Source organism: Prionailurus viverrinus, chromosome A1 (genome assembly GCF_022837055.1).
Source record: "Prionailurus viverrinus isolate Anna chromosome A1, UM_Priviv_1.0, whole genome shotgun sequence".
Classification (NCBI taxonomy): Eukaryota; Metazoa; Chordata; class Mammalia; order Carnivora; family Felidae; genus Prionailurus; species Prionailurus viverrinus.
Window position 1 is genome coordinate 145,461,293 of NC_062561.1, and position 21,809 is coordinate 145,483,101.

General features: G+C 41.2%; 1 protein-coding gene across 2 annotated transcripts in view; it reads left to right on the top strand.

Annotated features, from left to right (window-relative positions):
* RASGRF2 (Ras protein specific guanine nucleotide releasing factor 2) overlaps nucleotides 1–21,809 on the top strand; it is a 241,504-nt gene that overhangs the window by 137,335 nt on the left and 82,360 nt on the right. Inside the window, exons 16-17 of one of the 2 annotated variants that reach the window (XM_047873891.1) lie at nucleotides 4,140–4,268; nucleotides 6,941–7,030. In XM_047873891.1, the coding sequence (XP_047729847.1) occupies nucleotides 4,140–4,268; nucleotides 6,941–7,030 (219 nt within the window). The remainder of the gene's footprint in view (nucleotides 1–4,139; nucleotides 4,269–6,940; nucleotides 7,031–21,809) is intronic. The other variant, XM_047873892.1, reaches the window with a different exon arrangement.

Genomic DNA, 21,809 nt, shown 5'->3' on the forward strand with positions numbered 1-21,809 from the left:
AAAGAACTGGATCAAGTTCCTGAGGAAGGACACTGACAAAGTCTGCAGAGGCTGGTTAGTACAGATGTTGGACTGAGGTACGATCATTGTTGACACAGCTAGTGGCAGCTGGAGAGCTTGTCGTGTGGCAGCAATGATCATTTATGACCAGTGGCCGAAAGTGGAGGACGCCTATGAAGAATGGTGTGGTAAAAACATTAGGTTCTTTCCCACATTAGAAAAATAGCTGAGGGCTTAATGCCCCTATTTTCACTGGATTTCCCCCAAACAAATGATTTGCAGTTAGATTTTTCAGGAGTTAGTTTATCCACGTGGTTCGTGAGTTAGAAATGTCTCATTGTTAAGTGCAGAGCTGCTCTCTGGGTGATGGGGAGGTTCCAGGACTGCATCACATGGGGCCCATAGCACTTGATGAAGTGCCCTGCAGCCAGCCTCTCCTCCAGAGAAGTCAGCTCCTCTCCCCTCTGTGTTTCTTGCTCACATCCGCTACTTGTGCACCCCCTTATCACTCACTGATCACCCTCCATTCCTTTCACGCCACTTCTTTACATCTTTATTTCTTTTCCCTTTCTGTAGCTGTCTTCTGATTACTCTTAATGTATTTACTTCCTATGTTGTTCCCACTTGTTCCTAGTAAGTAGTTAAGGTGGTAGTTCAAACAGGAACATGATACAGCTGGATTAAAAATAAAATGGGTAGGAAAATCAGGCAATGAAGAAAATTGGATGAAGCCAAGGGTATGGTTGGTGAACAGTGAACACAACACTGTGGCCTTCTGCAGTTCCTAGAGTTGCCCTGGTTTTGGTTCTGAAAGTAATCAATTACGTGATTCATGTTGAAACCTAAGAATAGACTGGTGTACAGGCACATTTTTTCTTGCTACTGGGACTGGAGAACAGTTTATCCTGTGCATTCCCATAAAGGAAACATTGTGAGTAGAAAGCTCAGAATTAACACTGGAGGCCAGGCAGCTCTGTGGCATTTTTCTGAAGAGGTGAAACAAAAGAATCATAGACTTAGATTTTTCTTTTATTTTGTATTGGTAAGTGGGCAATATTGGCCAGGAATAGCCCTAAGAAAGTCATGGATAAAATGCTTTACTTCAGAGGCACCTGGGTGGCTCAGTTGGTTAAGGGACTCTTGATTTTGGATTAGGTCATGTTCTCACGGTTCACGGAATTGAACCCCAAATCGGGCTCCGTGCTCACATAGTGGAGCCTGCTTGACATTCTCTGTCTCCCTCTCTCTCTGCCCCTCCCTCCCTCAAAATAAATAAATAAGTTTAAAAATGCTTTACTTCAGCATCAGTCTTACACGTTCTGTGTGTGTGTGTTTTGTGTGTGTGTGTGTGTGTGTACACGATGTCTTTAGAAGCCAAGAATGCTGCTGTGTTAACTCCGCTGTCTAGTCTTGAAAATTCTAATTGGCAAAGAAAAGGGAGACACTGATCTGTCTTTAATTTGAAAGATGTTTGCATGTGCTTTGCATAATGTTAACACTTAAAACAGTTGGCAAACTTGAATAAGAATCTCATGCCAACAGTTTATACATTCTTGGCTTTTCACTTCAGGATACAACTCCATACAACCTCATTCCGTAATACAGCTTCCTCCATTAAGTCCCTACTGAGGCCATAGGTCTCTCTCACTAGATCAGCTAGACAGTTTTGGGGTATACCGCTTGAAAAATGCAAGTGACTTTTGTCTAGTTTTATTGCCATTGCAATGATAATGCCAACCTCACAGTATTTCCTGGCAAGAGAACTTCAAATGACATGAAGGCAAAGAAGAGAAATAGGAACTGTCCTTCAAAGTGAGCAAGACGATGAACTTCAGAGGGGAAAATAATGCACTTTATTTTCCCCCCAACCCAGTCCCCAGATCTGTTCCAGGCTCACTTATTACCCGTTAGTGCCCTCCTTTCTTCCTATCAGGCAGTCCCCACCATATTCTACCCTCGCTTTTTCTACAAAGTGCATATATTAGCCCAACTCACATCTGTGTTCCGCTTGATGGTGGGATCTCAACAAAAATCAGAGCAGAGGCAGGCGCAGAGGGAAAGGTCACAGGACTGCTCACTGTGTTTGGGATTCTTACCCACCAGCGTGCACTTGGGTCATGGCTGTGCAACCTAGTGTCAACGTTTGCAGAGCAGTCCGCATCGCTAGTGTCTGTTTCTGTGTTCTTAGCTTGAAAATTGCCTGCCTGTGGGCTGAAAGTGCTCCCAATTTTAGCATTTGTTTTGAGCCCACATCTGCCTACTCGTCTTGAAAGCAAAGCTGTTTGCATGGAACTTGATTGAAAGTGAACATGCCAGAAGGAAATGCTTCTTTCCCCCACCCTGCTGGCATGGATTCTTCTCTCTGTAGCTGCCTGTTTGCTTACAGTGTTATTCTTTGCTTTCCTGCTCTTTCAGGGCATATTCGGAGCCTGACCATCTCTCTCACTGGGAAGTTTTTTGGGTTCAGTATAGCTGACTAAATGATTTTTTCATTTGCCTCAGAGGAGTGAATGGTTGAATCAGACCAAGGACACGTATTTGATATTCTGCTTGCTCTTGCAAAACAGATGCCTTCCATTACTGAATTTTGAGGGAGTTATTTAGAAAATAATAAAACTCACAGCTAAGCACTGATTTTTTGTCTGTATCCTGCATCATTGCCAGCTTTACTGTAATTATGTCATTCAGGGAAAGAGCCTAAGCATTTCCCTTCCCTGGCCCCTTTCTGTTTCAAAAGAACAGAACTGTGGCCATATTTCCAAAGAAGTAAATCACATGCAAGAAGTCATTAGGGATTTTAGAAGGGTTTATTGAGTGAAATCTTGAATGGAATGGCAGAGGGAGCTGAGTTGAGAACAGTCCTGCTGATGGGGAGGGGGGGGGCGGGGAGGGGGGATGATGTGAAGTTAGTGGAGGTGACACAGCTCTTAGTGGTTACCGAAAAGCCCAAGGAAGCAGAAATACAGAAGTTGCTGGAAATTTTTGAAATTTTTGTAGTGCTTTTCCATGAAAGAACATCCACAAAGTTGTAGTTTTACCTGGTTAATAAGCCAGTGGGAGGGATACAGAAACATCATCAGTAATAGCCTAATATGACCCTAGAATGATGTGCCTTTTATTCAGAGGATCTTAGCTGCAGTGAAAAGGCTCAGATGATCTTTAACTCTCCCCACAGTTCATTCTAAAAATTTCCACTTGCCTCCTGTTGACCACTAGCTTTAGATTGGGGGTATCCAATGGAACTCTCTGGGGGGACGGAGATGCTCTACATCTATGTCGTCCAGTACTGTAGCCACCAGCCACGTGTGGTACTGAGCACTTAGAGTATGGCTGGTGCAAGTAAGGAGCTGAAATAGTAATGTAACTTCAGTTAATTTTGATTTAAATTTACCCAGACACACTTAGCTAGTGCTAACATATTGGACAGTGCAGCTCTCAATCCTTAGGAGTCCCCAGAGCTTCTTGGGAGCCACATTGGTAGAGATTCAAATTTTAGTTGGCTTAAGGGGGCAACCCAAGCAAAGAATTAGATGAAGTCCCAATTTTGATCCCAGTCTGATACACAATCTGGAAAAGTCCCTCTTCCCCCACTCTTCTGGAAGGCAGGGAACCCACAAGATATCCCCCATTTTTTAATGTTTACTTTTATTTATTTACTTATTTATTTATTTATTTATTTTATTTTTAGAGAGAGAGAGGGAGAGAGAGAGAGGGAGAGAGCAGAGAGAGGGGGAGACAGAGGATCCCAAACATGCTCTTCACTAACAGTGGGGCTTGAACTTACAAACTGAGAGATCATGACCTGAGCTGAAGTCAGACACTTAACCCACTGAGCCTCCCAGGTGTCCTTCCCCTGGTCTTTTTAACATCCGCTGTTGTGTTGGATGGAAAGGACTGGGTAGGGTCAGCCAGGTTCAGCAGGGTCAGCAAGACAGGGATAGAGAAGACACTGCATTTAGATTTAGTGACATTAGCACTCTGCCAGGAGGAATGACTTGATTTCATATTAAAGCCCTTTTGAAATGTAGACTAATCCAAAAGGCTGTTGTCCATAACGAACCTTTGTGTTTCTGTGCATAACCCTGACAAGGAGGTGTTGAATTCATGGCCTTCTTGTTAACATTCATGCTGTTTTCAAGCAGCTGTCCTAGAGTCTGCACCAGTGGACCGAGCAGGAGTGGAAAGCTCCCCGGTGGCGGACAGCTCAGAACTTTCACCTTGCCGGTCACCCTCAACTCCTCAGCACCTCCGCTATCGTCAGCCTGTAGGTGAGCTCAGAAAGGGAGCGTGGAAATATAAAAGTGGAAGATGGTTTCTAGCTTCTAACTTTTTCTTTCGCCTTACTGTTTCACTCCCAAAATATTTTTTTAGTCTCAGTTATGAAAATTCATTGGAAGCAAACAATGTCAGTGTCAAGTAGTGGAGTAATAGATGATTAGAGAATATGTCATTAGTATAACTAATACTGACTTGACCCCATTATGGCATTGCACTGTATCTGGAGTAACATGAATCAAGAGGCCTGTCCTTAGGTGATAGCTAGTTGAAGAGTCTCCATGCTGGTTTTATCAAAATGTTCCCAGAGCCCTGATACCTTGTCATAAATCCCAGTGTACTCTATATTAAATAGGCTCACCTGGGGCACCACAATGCGTGGGGGACCTTATTAAGGTCCAGTTGCATGGGACCCTAATTATCATTATTATTCACGTGGTAGAACCTGGTATATTTTCTATAGTTACGAAAATTATAAAGCGTCTCCCATAATTTCTTTTAGAACATACCAAATGTCCTCTAATTGGAAGACAAACTGTCAGACCAAAAGGTAGAAATCTTTTCTCTCTCCATTGTTTAAATAACAAATTCACAAAATAGTTGATTTTTGAAACGTTTTGCAGTGGCTTGCCATTAGGGTATGCATTCAAATAATGTTTTCCTATTAAGAGTTACAAACTTTACACACGTTTTAAACCTTAGAAATACTTAAAAACAAATTAAGTATATGTTAATCCTTACATTTTTCTTTACTAATAAAAGAAAACAACAGTTGTTTTTGAAATGCTTCCTTCTTTCTCCTCAAGTCAGTTATTTCAAGCTGGAAGAGAAAACTATTTAGTTATGGAACAAGATTCACCCCAAGTAATCCAAGTAAAATGTAGACATTTTTTGACTTTCATACCTCTGCATATGCTCCAAATGGCCATTTCGTTTGTAACCTTGGCCATGGGGTAGAAGCTGTGGTCATTGCCATCGGATCTAAGAGAGGCTAACCTGGGTCAGGCTATTGTCAGAAGACTTGCCCAGAAGGATACCAGCCCTTGGGGAGTGGACTGATTTCAGACTTCTGATCAATCACGGGTTACCCTGGCATTTGAGTGGTTCTGGCAAATGAAGGTGGCAAGCAAGACTTCCCTGGTCTACTATGGAGTTAGCCAAATCTCTTTACTACTCTTAGAGCTTTGGTCAGTCCAGGCCTTGGCAACTTTGTTACTACATGGGACAGACCCCCTTTTGAGTTCATGGTAACCTGGAAGAGTTTGGGGTCAAAGCCCATGGAAGCAAAATTCTACCAAGGCAAGAGATAAATGCTCTTCACGTGGTCACTATTATCAGGGCTCTATTTTGTAGTCCCTTTTTATATATTTATTTTTGTATATAAGGTTTTGTAATTTATATAAGCGGTATTTGTAAATCCTATCTTGAATTAAACTGTCTTTTCTTTCTTCTCTGATATGACTAAATTTCACAGACATAGGACCATAGGAAGGAAGCTGAAATCTGTGATAAAATAGAAGATCCAAATAGGGACGGTATCACACATTTTCTTAGTGTGTAGCTGAAATTTTGCCTGTTCATCTGTCCTCTTGCCACCTTACTCTACAAATATTTAAAGTCTACTGCTAAAGGAGTGGGTAGAGCTGTTCTTTCTCCTTGGCTGTATTAAGCAGCTCTTTTCTTCTCTTATTTATTTATTTTAAGCATGGGTACATCACTTTAGGGACAAACTAATAAAAACCCTTCAAGTCAGAATCACAGGGAACTATTTTCACTAAAAGCCTGAATGAGGAAGAACAGTGAAGTTGGCATGAGCATTATCAGATCCTGTGTGTAAAATATCTAAGGAGGGAAGGGACTGCAAACAGGTGCTCAGAGCATCCTTTGATTTTAGAATTCATCCTAACTTTACAGGTGTTTTGAGAAGAAAACTCTATTGGTAATATGATGTACGACATTTAAAAAAATATTTTTATATTGAGCTATAATTCACATACCACAAAGTTCACCCTTTTAAAGTATACAGTAAAGTGGTTTTTATTTATCCACAAGATGGGGGTGGCCATCACCACTGTCTCGCTCCAGAGCATTTGTATCACCCCAAAAAGAAACCCTGTACCCATTAGCAGTCTCTCCCCACTCCCATCTCCCCCTAGCCTCTGGCAACCACTAATCTACTTTCTGTCTCTATGGATTTACCTATTCCAAACATTTCATATGGATAGAATCATAGAAGACATGACTTTTTGTGATTGACTTCTTTCACTTAGCGTAATGTTTTCATGGACCATTCATGTTGTAATATGCATCAGAACTTCATTCCTTTTTGTAGCCCGGTAATATTCCCTTGTATTGATATAGCACATTTGGTTTATCCGTTTGATGGTTGATGGACATTTGGGTATTTGTACTTTTGGGCTATTAAGAATAATACTGCTGGGGATATTCATGTATAAGTTTTTGTTTGGATATGTTTTCACTCCTCTTGGGTATATATCTAGAGTGGAATTACTGATGTAAAATCTTGTTATTTTCCTATTAACAAGGACAGTACAGAGCATTTGGCCCAAGGCTTCATCCAGTGCAGGAATGAAAATGAGAATTTTTATTATCGAATATGATCTATCTGCCTCACCATGCCATTTCCATTCTTTTAAATAACCAGGACAGACGGCTGACAACTCTCACTGCTCGGTTTCGCCTGCTTCTGCTTTTGCAATTGCCACAGCGGCTGCAGGACACGGGAGTCCACCAGGTGAGTAGGGGCGAGCCGCCAGGTACACACTCACAGCAATGTATATTATTAAATCACTGGTCTTTGGCTGCCAGTGTGTTGGTGATACACTGGGCAGCTCATCGAGAATGCAGATTCCCAGCTCCCATTCTCAGTGCATCAGACTGTCTTTTATGTATTTATTATTTGTTTATTTACTTATTTTTAATTTTCTTGTTTGTAGTTGACACACAATGTTATACTAGTTTCAGGTGTACAACCTAGCGATTCAACATCTATATATTATGCTGTGCTCACCATAAGTGTAGCTACCATATTATTGACTGTATTCCCTATGCTATGCCTTTTATTCTCATGACTTACTCATTTCATAGCCGAAGCTTCAATCTCCCTCTCCCCTTTGCCCACAGAGGGCATTTATTTATCTTGTAAAAAAGCACCGTCGGGGCGCCTGGGTGGTTCAGTCGGTTGGGCGTCCGACTTCGGCTCAGGTCATGATCTCATGGTCCGTGGGTTCGAGCCCCGCGTCGGGCTCTGTGCCAACAGCTCAGAGCCTGGAGCCTGCTTCGGATTCTGTGTCTCCCTCTCTCTCTGCTCCTCCCCTGTTCACGCTCTGTCTCTCTCTGTCTCAAAAATAAATAAACATTAAAAAAATTTTTTTAAAAAATAAATAAGTAAGCACTGTCAGGTGAGTCTCACACAGGTGGTGTGGGGGGATACTATAAAGAACTTCTGTATCACAGAAGGATGTGTTATTTCTCCCATGTTGTTTTCTGGAGTTCTCTAACCTTTTTAGCCAAATTACCAGGCACAAGTGTTTCCTTTTTAATTGAGTACAAGGCTAAAAGCATATGCAAGGTGGGAGGGAAGGCTTGTGGAGGGAAGGAAGATGGAGGGGCTATTGCTTTAGCTGACTCATAATTCACTTCCAGTAGCTTTACGATGCTTTCTGAATTCTCTTGGTTAATTTTCCAGGTAATGAAGTAGTACTTAAAATGAAGGCACAGTATTTTAATAGATGAAAATTATAATTCATTATCTCTGTCTTCTTCTCTCATGTGCAAGAAGGACATTATGTTAAAACAAATCTTTATGTGGTTTCAACAGCCTTGTTGCTGTGAGTATCTTCATCTAAACTAACCCCACGGGTTCTAATCATCATGCTTTGTAGAACCATGAGTGAGGGTATATTTTGTTAATTAGCCATTGTTCACCTACCCCAAAAGAGTCCATTTCTAAAGCCTATGAACCTGTATTCAACAATAGTAACTAGTAGGTACTATCTGTGTGACTTCTTTCTAAATTGAAAAACAGAGAGAGATGTTCTATAATGAACATGAAGTATATATATATATATATATATATAATACATTATATATATAATACATTATATGAATATATATGAACATGAAGTATATATATAATACATTATATATATAATATAATACATTGTATACATTGTATAATATAATACATTATATATATATAATGGAAATCTTTGCAGATTAACCACATTCTGCCTCCAATATTTTGCCACACATGCTGCATTTGATGTGGTATGGAAAATTAGGGTGTTTTTTGCTCTGTTCTCAAAACTTTCTCCCAAAAGTCCCATCAACATAACACGAGACAGCCTGTAATGGTAATAGCACTGATGTCTTGTCAATCCAGTTGACTTCTGTTGTTGACTCCATTCTGTAATAATGAACATTTTTTGGTGAAGTTATAAAGGAATCTTCATTATGCTCTCAGCAGAATTGCTTATCAACTGTGATTCGTTGAGACCTTCTCTTCTGTCTTTCATTATCACAAGATAGTCTATCTTTGGAAAGAGCCTTCTCATAGGTTTCATAATTTAAATATGGTTCATGAAGGAAAATAGTTTTTATGTTAATTTACAATGACCCTATTTCCGCATTTGCTGGAGGCTGGGTAGGGGAAGGTTTTTCTTTTTCACCTGGGATTGCAGCAAAATGAGCTTTCAAGAATGGCTTTCTGACTTTGACTTGTCTGTGCATAATGGGCCAGAGTGTAAAGTAACCAAAACAACAAAGTCTTCCTCACCATTTGAACACTGCTGTTTCTGCTGCCCTTCTTCTTACTTCTCCCCTGGAACTGAAATAGCTTTAGGAAGAAAACTCTTTTCAGTGAGCCAGCTGAGGAGGGATGGATGGTGACTGACCACAGCCAGTGTGGCTAAGAGCAGGGTAGCCTGACCCTGAGTGAGCAAACTGCTTTTTTTATTATGGTGCTGCTGATGTTGCCTGTAATGTGATGGTGCCCTATAATTCAATTTTAGAAGTAAAGGAATTAAAGATTGGATTTGGCACTGTCTGTGGCCCTACTGTAAGGGTAGCATGTTGCACATGGGTCAGTTGCAATGGCTAATGGTGGTAAGAAAGGGGGTTTCTTCTGGAATGGAGGCCAGTATATTCCTGGGGCTCAGCCATTCCATGGATCCCCGTAGGGGATTCCTGGAGAACTCGACAGAAGGGCTGGTTGCACAGGTGGCTGGGGAAGGTGGACTGGGAGCAGAAACAGGGAGGTGTGAAGGCAAAGATCTAGACTTACTGACAAGCCAGGGAGAGTATTAACTACCCTGTGAAGGGCTAGACCCAGATGTTCAGGTGTTCACGGGAAGGGAGTGCTAGATAGTGGTTAACTCCCAAACCAGACTTTGTGCCCACCCTCTGATTCAGGAATCGCCATCCCAGATTCACTCTAGAACCTAAGGAGTCACCAAGGCAAGCAGAAGGAGAGGTTGTGTAAGTAAGTGAACACTGTGCTTGCATCAGCCTTTACAGGCTCCTGTCTGCTTGTATACTATAATGTGGGCCCACCTGATGGTGGTCTGCTGTGTCCCAGCCCATGGTAGGAAACAAGGTTCCGCCCAGTTAGGCCATGTGGTCTGCAGATTGGGCTTCCATGTTTCAGGCTGTCTTCAGGCTCCCTGCTTCTTTAATCCTCTCCCACGTTCACACCCCCATCCCTACCCCCAACTCTGGGTTAGACCTTCCAATTAATGATTATGTTTTCAAATATTCACTCCAGGCATTTGCAGATTAAGCTGTTTCTGTTTAATTATTGCTTGGAAGGTTTTGCTACTTCATTAAAAGAAATTTCAAATTTAGCAAGAAAGTGGACAGAAATTTTTCTTTGTAAAGACACCAGACAAGCTGCACATGCTTGGCCCTAAAGGCAGAGAAAGATAATTTTATTTGTGGAAGATGGTCTGGGATCCACTCCCTGGGGTCTGAGCCTGCCTAATTTCCACATACAATGGGAAAAGCATGGATTTTACCCACTGCTTTATTTTAGTACCTAGAGCCCTACCCTCTCCAAAGATAGATAAGTCTCTCCTTCCGTGTCATACCCTCTTTGCTTCTATTGGAGGTTCCTCATTGGAGATGAATGGCCCATTCTGTGGGCGTGATTGCAACCCTAAATCAATCCTTGTTAACTTCATATTATGAGGACTTAACAGCTTATTTAGCGCTTGCCTTCTGATTGGCAGCCAAGTTACATTGGGCCCACTTATGGCAGGATCTAGAATTTGGGGGCCTAACACTTATACAATTTATCTCAAGGAAAAGAATATAAAATCACAAGTACCAACCTTTAGGGCACCTCCCAGGGCTTTGGAAGAAAGCTCAGAAGCTTAAGCGTCATCGGCTTCCTGTTAAATCTGCTTATGAGTCCGCTCCAGGTCATTCTTGGAATTACAGCAGCTATAGGAAATTTTGCTCACTGGGGAGAGGGAATTGGGGGTAGGGGACCAGTCATCCTCAGTCAGTCAAATAAGTGCCCTGTCCTGGAGTGGAGCTTTAACTTTGTACAAGATCAAGACGAAGGGCAATCGACAAAGTCTTGTGTGCGTGCCACTACACTGGTTGCAATATGTATTTTAAGCATCTGCTCAAATTTAGAAGCTCTGCATTAAAGTAGAAACTAAACTGTGTGCATTTCAGACGGATGCTGATACAGGGAATCTGCAGGTGCAGTTTGGATATAGTGAAGATATGAATAGAAATGCAAATCCAATGAATACACATATCAAGGCACGTCACTGTACTTACTACACACCTGAAGCTCTAGGGTTAATTATAGAGTTTATGAAATGATCTCAAATAACATATGGAAGTGTGAGGTGGGTTCTTTTTATGAGACTAGAAGTAATGGCAGTGGAGTTACCACAAGCAACTCTTGATTATCCATGAGCAGATTATATGTTTTACCATTCTATGCAAGTCAAGGTAAATCAACAAAATAGAGGAATGGTTGAATGTACTTAGAGAAAAATTAATGGCACAGTTACAATTGCTTAGGGAAATAGTGAGTTCTTTACTGGTGATTACTTGGTGCTTATAAAGTAGATTATTCACAATCTGTTTTCTCTTCTGTCAGACCACTCAAGCCAGTGTAGTCAATAGTAGATAGTAGCAGGGAACTGCTGGAGTGTAGGAGGTGTGTTTGTTCCTTCTCTGGTTACAGCATTCCCAATTTATTTCACCGAAGCTCTGACCCCTCTAGACTATGTTATTTTCTCCTTATTTTTTAAATGTTTATTTATTTGTTTTTGAGAGAGAGCACGAGCAAGGGAGAGGCAGAGAGAGAGGGGGACAGGGGATCTGAAGCGGGCCTTGTGCTGATAGCAGAGAGCCCCCATGTGGGGCTCGAACTCACAAATTGGGAGATCATGACCCTAGCTGAGATCAAGAGTTAGACGCTTAACCTACTGAGCCACTCAGGTGTCCCCGTTATTTTCTCCTTAGATAAGACAGTAAGTGGGAGGGAGACTCTTCCCCAAGCTGAGTAAGGCTTAGACAGTCTTTTTCCCTGGAGAGTAGATCTTTGTTACAGAGAAGACTCTGGGCATATTTCACAACGGTGCTCTTCCCTCTTACCTACAAGAGCCAGAAGTAGTATGCGGGCCCCTCAGAATGTAGTCCCCAGCAGTTCTACTCTTAGGTTGATCCACATTCAGCCTCTAGCCGTTGAGCAAAATGACCATTTGCTGTTGCTGCCAGTTCATGGCTTTAGCGACTTCTACACCAGATAAGCAGATATTAGCGATATCTCTCGGGATGTACCTGTCCCTCCAGATTTGAGAGTGGTCATTTGTCCTACAGCCTCAATTTTCTGATGTGGCCAAGAAAAGTCATTGATTTTCAGTTTTTCCAGCTTTTCTTCTTGTAAGGGCAGTTGTGTTAGCTTCTAAGTTCTTTACATGTCAGAGCTGAAATTGAAAGTCTCACTTGAAATTTTTATAGTGATTCTATTGATTCTGTAGGTCAATTTGGGGAGAATTGTCAATCTTAACAATATTTAGTCTTTTAATCTATGAATATGGAATGTGTTTTTATTTATTTAGATCTGTTCTCATTTCAGCATTGTTTTTTAACTTTTCAGCATATGTCTTGCATTTGTTTTGTTGCATTTATTCCTAAATATAAATGACTCTTTTTTTGTTTGTTAGTACCCCCCCTTCCCCGCCCCATAGGAGGTATCATAGTTTGGGACATATTTTCCATTGTTTTGTGTTTTTCCAAAATATTTTAAAAAAACATTTTTTCATTATTTCACCAAAGATAGATAGCTATTTGAAGTTTAGGGGTTAGAATGTATCTAATTTATATTTTTAAGTAAAACATTATTATCACTATTATTAATGAAAAGTAAAGAGCTTTGGCAAACCAAATTTAAATTAACCATGATTCCAAGTCTTATTTTTAAGCACACACACTGCAATGAGAGTTTTGAAACTGTGAAGTTACATCTTTAACTGTACCAGGCTGAAGAGCAGCTAGGAAGGCTCCTGTCAGGTGGTCACTGCATTCTGTTCCTGGAATGATGCCCTACAGTAAGCTAGGTCACATGGAACACCTCCTCTGCTCATCATATGTCTTTGATACTCTTTCAAGCAGACCCAGATTCTGATTCCAGCTGGCCTGGGCACCCTCTTTCCTGACTGTGTCGCATTGCCAAGTTCACACTCTTTGTCCTGCCCTTTCCTGGGCTCCATGCAGACCATTCTCCTCTATTACTGTCTCTCCACTGCACAAGTACAATACGGTTGATTGTGCTTGTTCTCTTCTTTAATTCACTCACATTGCTTAATTGCCACTTGATTGCATTACAGTTTCATCCATTTTAGGGCCAGGCAGGTAACGGAAGGACGGGCTGGAGAGCTGATGCCATGCGTAGGGGGGACAGCCACCACTCAGCTCCCCCCGATTTTGCCATAAGAGTACACAGACTAGGGCTGTCATATCTGTTTTCTTTCTTAAAGAAAAGCCAGAAATCTGGATATTTATGTGAAATCTGTTTTTAAACGCTAGAAGTGAATTCATACTTTAAAAATACTGTCCGGGTCAAACAAAGTACTTCTGAGGACCATATTTGGCTGTGAACCACCAGTGTGTGACGTCAGATTTCCTGTAATCACTTACATCTGGAGTGTAGACTGGCGGAGATAAGATTTCCTGAGACATGTCTACATACTAGCAATGGATTCCTGATCTTCTTAAGGACCCTGTCCCTGACCGTTTCCTATTCCTTTGGCCCAGCTGCTCTACAGGAAGTCCATCTCTTCTCCTCCACTTGACCACTTTGGCTTTTACTGGGTAATCTTATCTCGAAGATCTGAAGGATGCCTCATCATCACCCCCTCACCATAGAAGTAATAGCAGGTACCATTTTTCTCCATCTAGTTTTATAGATTTTAAAGTAAGTGTGAGACCCAGCGTGGTAGAGGGCTTGGCCCTCGTACTTGCACTTACTGAGAATGAGGCTCATTCAGATCTGTTCACTGTCAAGTTCTAGCCTTCCTTGTCCTTACGGTTCCCCTAATCCCACATCACATCTCCTTCAGAAAGAGCAAGATCTTGGGAAACTCGAATTAATTAATGTTGTTACTGACTGTCCCTCCTGTCTTTATCTGCAACACACCTGTTTCATCTTCCCACGGATAGGTGTGCTTGGCCCTCACCTGACAGGTTCAGCAGCTGGTGACTCCAGACAGATGAGCTCTGGTGACATTAGTCATCCATGGGTCAATTCTGACTTGGCCAGCCGTGGGCATTGAGGATCTGTGATTTCCTTCACAGGACTGCAGAAGCGAGGGCCTTAGTACAGTGATAGCATCTTGTTGGGGGAAGCGTTTATCTCTGAATTGAGAAGTGGATTAAATTTTCCGGAGGATGTTGATTACCATGAATTAAGCGAATGTCACATACATACCCTGCTATCTGTAGTCTGGTTCAGGATTTGTGAGAACACTCAGCTCTGTTTAAGTAGCTTATCTATTTATTGAGTGATCTTATAAGAAAGGCACAGGATGTGGGCTTTTTCCAGTGTCTGTTTTACAAGCTAAAACTGTAAATGCAGGCAGAAATCACAAATTGATTTCCTGTTTCTAACTCAGAAAGCTAATATCATGTAGATATTTCATTGCAGTGATTCTCAATGGGATGTGGGTAGGGTGGAATGAGAACAGTTAGGGACTTCTTTAAAATACCTTTATCCCCCTGAGGATTCTGATCGGCTTCCTCCCAGAGGCAGGCACTCCAAAACAGATATTGATGGAAATGTGCTGCAATGTGAATTGTGTGAAAACTGAAATAAGGCTAAGAATAACTGCTCTACTATTTGCCATCCTTGGAAAGACTGTGCTCACTTTCTTGATCTGATTCTCAGTCTCCCAGTGTCCTGTGTCCTGGTAATCAGGGCATCGAAGGAAACAGGCTGTCTATCTAACCCAAGTTAGCAACGGCGTTCAGAAATCTAAGGTCAGGATGCTGGCTGCATATAGTGTTTCTCATTTGGGGCTCTCCCCATCTTTTCATTTTCTGTGCAACACACCTGGTCAAAGTTCTTATTTATCTCCTCCTTTCCCTATTGTCCAGTTGTCTTTTTTCTTTGGTATGTTCTCATCTCTTGGAGTTCTGCACTATTTCAAGGAGGTATGTTCTATTGCCAGGGCTGGCTAAATACTTTGTAGGGGCCAGTGCAATAAGAAAGTGCTGGTCCCCTTGTTTAAAAAACTATAAAGAATTTTAACACAGTGATAGTTAAGCATTAAACCAAGTGTGGGCCCTTCTAAGTTTAGGGCACAATGCATTCCAGGTTTCAAACCATGAAGCCAGCCAGGCTTGCATCCTGTAGGCTTGTCAGGAGTCTGATAGAATCTTAATGCTCAGGATATGCCCTTTAGTGCATTTCCAGGGTTATATCCTGGTCCTGTAGAGCTTCTCCACAGTGAAAAAGATACTAATAGTAAAGCAATCCTGTTTGTTTTGAAGGTGAAAAATCTTAGGCTGGAGGAGACTAATTAGAAAGAGAAAAAAAAAATCTAAACCCAGGACTCCTGAATCTTTGAAGATTACAGATTAAAAAAATTAACATACACTACAGTACTTTTAATAATGAGAGAATGTAATCTCTGACGAGTCAGAAATAATTTCACTAATGATGACTCAGTGATCATAAAACAAAAATAATCCTCATATAAAACTAAAACATTTTCTGGCTTCCTGGACTTTTTGGTTTCTTTTTAACTTTTGTAATAAATGCAAGAAGGCAAATAATCAGTAATAGGCATGTCAACACTACAAAAAATTGGAAGTCATTACTCTGTAAAGTTAAGATTAGCAGTCCCAACAATATGTAATGAAAAGTGAAAATTTTCAGTGAACTTTCCTTTTTTTAATGTTTATTTATATTTTTTGAGAGAGAGAGAGAGAGAGAGAGAAAGAGCATGAGTGAGTGAGGGGTGAAGAGAGAGGGAGACACAGAATCTGAAGCAGCCTCCAACTCATGCAGGGCTTGAACTCCCAGACTTCAGGATCATGATCTGAGCCAAAGTCAGATGCTTAACCGAACAAGCCACCCAGGTGCCCCAGTGAATTTTCTACTGGGAGAAATAAGCAGTGATACTACTGTGGTTATGTAATATTGCATCAGCTCCATACATTAAGAAGGATGAGATAAGCTTTTAGTTACAACTTTTTTCAAAGTAGTATATCAGAGATTGTGGCAGTAGAAGTAACATATAGAAATGTCTGCTTGTGCACAGTTAATGGTGCAAGTCAGCACAGGTGAACCGAATCTTAAAGCTTCTAGAGTCTGTGGTAAGAGAGGAATGGGCTTTTCATCTACCAGGAATATCCCCTGAGAGCACAGGTCCTGCATGTGTCCTAACCTTATGCAGCCCAAAGTGTCTGGTTCAGGTTGTTTCTCTTACCAGCATTTGTGGCCTCGAGCCTTACAATTGGTGGGAAGACCTGAAGAAGCAACTTGTTAGCATGTAATTAGTCTGTTTTATTGATTGTGAATCATTGTAATTGTGGATGGCTTTTGCAGAGCGTCTCCCAAAGTCATACCCACATCTTGTAAACCCCTGTCTTATGCTGCCCTCTTGGACATTTCTATATACAAATTGAGTCAACATGACAGTAACAGCAACAATAAGGTTACATCATTCTATAGGGTATATATACGAAGCACTATTTTAAGCTTTACAGATATTAACTATATGTGAAATAGTTACTGGCATTATATTTTCTTGTCACTGGAGGAAATTAAGATACAGAGAGAAGCAAATTATCTAAGGTCACGTAGGTATTAAGTGACTGCTTTGAATCCTGTCATCTGGGGAATGAACAGAGGATGTACAGCACCAATTATCAGTCCCAACCTCTGCCTTGAGTATATAGAGCAGGGCTGGAACTTCATTCTTTGGGTTTCTCCAGTGCCACCATTTTGTTCGGAGAAGGACATGAACATTTCTCTTGAGTGGTCTGGTGGTTTTAAAAATATGCCCCCCAGTTCTTTCAATACTGCTTCCTTCAAGAGGTGGAGTTTAATTTCTTCAACTTTTTATGTGGGTAGCACTCAGTCACTTGCTTTTAACAAATAAAATTAAGCAGAAGTGATCATGTTTGAATTTGACACCTAAATCATCAAAAGGCACACTGACCTCTCTCTTGGTCATTCTCACTTAGATTGCTTGTTTGGGGGTGGCAGAGGTGGGGTGCAGGAAACCATCTTCCATGTCATGAGGAGAGGCCCATGAGGCTAGCAAGAAACTAGAAAGTAGGCCTCTGGCCAACAGCTGCATGAGTGGGCATGGACATAGATTTTCTAGCTCCTGTCGAGCCTTTAGATGACTATAACCCTGGTGGTCATCTGGATGCAATGAGAAACCATGAGCCAAACTCACCCCTCTGAGCCACTTCTAAAACCTCATCCTGAGGAACCTATGTAACCATAAATGTGTTTGGAGTCTCTAAGTTATAGGATAAGTTGTTGTGCAGCAATAGATAACTACAGGTAGTGTCATGGCCAAGTTATTCATAATCAAATTGAGTTAAGGTGCATATTTTTATTGTGGAAAGAGAAGCATGTCTGGGCTATTCCCTGTGAGACAGAGCACCCTGGGCGTATTCCCTACCAAATATTTTGAAATTGAAGAATATATCTAAAGTTAACATGTAGCTTAAATCTACTTTATATTTCAAGATCTCTAAATAGTCTTTCTCTTCTCCCTTCACCTGTAGTGCTCTGAACTGAATAGACTGATTTTTCAACTGAGAGCTGAGAGCAGTTTGATTTTAACAACTGTTGCTTAGCAATAGGAAGGAATCTAATGGCTCTTCTGCAAACTGAAAGGAGCCTCCCTGTGTAGCTATTGTCTGTCTGTAATGCTGAATTTAAAATTGTAATTACCATTTCTAGATGAAATTGAAGCTGGCCTTTGTGACACATTACACTTACCCTAGCATCTCAGCTACCCAGGGAATTGTACTGCCCCAGTTTAAGGCCCTTCTGCAGAAGTGCTGGTCTCTTGGAATTATGGAGCATTTTAGAAGTGTCAGACAAAGCTCTGAATCAGAAGCTAGTAAACTCTGCACTGGTAGGTGGTTTGTATTCTCTATATACTGACTTTGTGATTCTAGGACCAAAAACTTGGCTCTTGAAATGTTGTGACTAGAAACCAGGCCAATGATATTAGGGGAGGGGACTATGGAGGGATGGGGTTTGCAGACAAATTTTGGGGAGTAGGAGAGGGTGGGAAGTCTAGCTGCCATGTTTTTACTATCCAGCTCTGATGGAAAGGCTCTTAGAAATGTCAGCTGCTTTGAATTTTTAAACAAAAGGTCTGAATCTAGTTGTTCATCAGAGAGGTTGGTATCGAGATTCAGAAATCTCTGCCCGGCTTAAAAATATTATTCTTTCCTGCTCTTTGGATTAAATGATGCACAAGTTTATTTGATTTTATTTAATCTTCAGTTAGTTCTCTAGATCTTTGTGTGTACGCTCTGTGCCATTCCAGGTACTATGGAAAGATAAAAATGAAGTATGAGGCATTTTTTCTACTTTCTAAATACTGACGATCCAGTTGAGGAGATTAGATGAACAGGCATGAAGTAAATCTCAAATGATCAAGATGGGAATGCCAGGTAACTGATAATAATCAGTATAATTATCGGCCATGTTGTAAAACTTTGGACTTGGAAACCAGGAGAAAATGTCACAGAAGCAAAATAACAAGGCTTCAATGCATGACCCTGAAAGAGGAGGTTAATATAGTTTCAGAGTATTTCATACATCCTTCAAATTAGTTAGATCTCTCTGAAAATAGTTGTGTTTTTTTTTAACTTGGAGACAGTTTTTTCCTCTGGATCTGCAATTATTCTTTATGGGCACAGGCTCCCTGGTGTGTGTGATAGTCTTAGGAATTTAGCTGGTTTTAGATTAAGTGAAGGCAGCATCTGTCATATTTGACTAAATTAATATTGCCACAATTTCTACACGGGCATCATGATGAGAAGTGGTGAAAGACCTACACTGAAGCAAATTGTATTTAAGTGGCTTCAAAAATCAGGTTCCATAAACTTACAGAAGACCCCAAATAGACTAGTAGAAATAGAGTAAAATAATAGTATTGGGGTGTGTGTGTGTGTGTGTGTGTGTGCATTTTAAATAAATGTAATAGATAGTTGTGGGGGGCTAAATGTCTCCTTGTTCAGATATTACTGGATCATCAGCTGTAAGGAGTCTGAGGGTAGGTATTTAAAGATAGTTTTTAGCATTTGAGTGGCAACATTGCCTATAATCCTCTTTCTCTTCACAGAGTTTTCTTTGTCTTGCATCTGATTTTCAAGATCTTGTACACAATTCAGAACTAATTCAAAATAGTGGTAGAGCATTTGGGATAAACCTTCATCTGGCAAATAATGTTATGTCATATCCCTTGTTGCTGTGGATCGTGCTGTGGATCGTGCATAACACAAACCACAGTCCCCTCAAGAGGCAGGCGCCCAAAAGCAAATAGTTTTAGCAAAGGCTGCTATCTGCTGCCTCCACGAATTTACCTTCCTCAATGCAGTGTTAAAGATTTGTCAGTGATGTCCTCACTTCCTTTTTTCTATCCTAGCATTATGGGTTTAGAAAGACAGTCCTATACCTTATGATTCCAAAGCCCTTTCATAAGTAATGACATGTGTGTCCACCACAGCAAGTCTGGGAAGGGGGAAGGCAGATACAAATTCCTCTTCTGTGTATAATGAAACAGGCTAAACAAGGTAAAGTGACTTACTCATAGGCAGTTATAAATTCCGGAAATAGGACTCGAGTCCAGTTCTCTGGACTCCTGGTCCAGTGCTCATTCTATTAAACCTGGTTGCTTTTGTAAAGTATTTCAGAACCATATACCTCTGACATTTTCAAGAGACAGCTAAACAATTGGTAGGCAGTTCACTTGTATGCAATTAATTAATTGGTTGCCAGTGATTTTTAATTTCTAACCATCTTCAAATATGAATCTCAGTTTCCTTCCCTCCCAGATTGAGTCATTTTCTGTACATTTGGAGGTTTCAGAGACTATCTTTTATTCCTGGTGTCCTGTGTGTGTGTTTCATTGTTTGTGTTTAATTTCCCAGCAGGGCTAAGGACTTAGCACCAAAGCATTCCTGAGGAGGGGTACCTGGATACTGATTGGCACACAGGAAGACATTTTGGGCAGTTTGAACATTATTTCTTTGTTTTCCGAAACATTTCTTCAGGTAAACATCAAGGCCAGTAGAATAAACCCCTGACTTCACCAACCAAATTTTACTTATTTACTCTGTCATTTTAAAATCCACCTACCATGCACTTCCTTAAAATATATTCTGCCATTCACCTCCCCTTGATGGTGACTTAGAGATAGCCTCTCATTTTCAAAGATGGGCTGGCTTCCCTGCTGTTTTGAAATTTTTCAACAGCTGTATTGAGATATATTTCATATACCCTACGACTCACCCATTTAAAGCATAGCTTTAGTACCACCCAGCCATCCTTAGTGCACTTCCAGGCTTGGTTTTGAAAACACTCGGGCTGCCAACTGCAGAAGACAGTACGGTCAAGATCTGTGATGGACTCGGAGTGTCTGTTCTTCCTCTTGGCACCATGGGGTGGGTGGAGGATACAGTGAAGAAGCCCCTTGCCCTCTCAGGAGTTAATGGCTCATCCTGAGGATTTGACCTTCCGTTGTTACTTTGTTGAGGATGGGAAAGAGAGGCTGTGTGCCTTTTCTCAAGGACAGTGCTCTCTGGAAAAGTAGCCTCTGATTCCTGGTATCTGGTGCTCTGGCAGTGGAACAAGAAGTTCTTCAAGGAAAAGGGGCCATGAGGGCCCTAAAGAGAAGGGATACCAGTTAGAACAGTGAAGAATGTGTCTCTAAGGAGTCAGTAGTGAAAAGTGTTCAGGAGAATGGATTTTGGTGTCACATAAACTTCTAAGTTCTGCTGATTGTCTAGCTGTATGATCTAGGGCAGCCTCTCTAAGTCTCATTGTTTTCATTTTAAAGTGAGGATAATGATTGTATCTTCCTCACAGAGTTGTCAGGAGGATTAAATGAGATGATTCATGGCAGTTCTCCCCGCCCAGAATTTGGAACCAGCTAAGTGCTCAGTGAATATTTCCGGCCGTTGCTACTTGCTGTTTTCATCCGTATGATTTAATTTTTTTTAATGTTTGTTTATTTTTGAGAGAGAGAGAGGGAGAGAGAGATACAGAGACAGAGACAGAGTGGGGGAGGGGCAGAGAGAGGGAGACACAGAATCCAAAGCAGGCTCCAGGCTCTGAGCTGTCAGCACAGAGCCTGATGCGTGGCTTGAACCCACAAACTATGAGATCATGACCTGAGCTGAAGTCTGACGCCCAACTGAGCCACCCAGGCTCCCCTTGTCCACGTGATTTATAAGGTTCTTAAGAATAGGGAGTGTTGTGTTTACCATTAGATCTCCAGCCCCTATCATCATAATGGACCAGTGTTCAACTGGAATGAATGCATTCCCCTGTCACCCACTTATTCCCTCTAATCTCTTCCTGCCTCACTTATTGCACTCCTGTGTGTGTGTGCATATGCACACACACATATGTGCAAACTGCACCCCCTACTGATTGTTATATGGGCAAGAATTAGTAAAATAACTGCAAAGATATCAATTGTTTGTCATCCTGTGGTCATCCCATGAAAGGAGTGTCATTTCTCGGTACAATCAAGAGAATTAGAAATAACTATGTTAAATGAATTCGTGGTATATAGTGGTATTCATTGCAATAGATTCTTGTGTATAATGACAGGTAATTGGGGACAGAGGAGGTGAGAGTCTTGCCAGTATGTTTTTATGGTAGTAATGGTAGGATTTGCACTGGGACTGTTCTGGAAGGGGAAGGAGTCTAAGAATAATGTTAGTGTAGGCATTCTTGATGGATGGTATATAGGAGATGATAAAAAAGAAAGAAGCAATGCAGA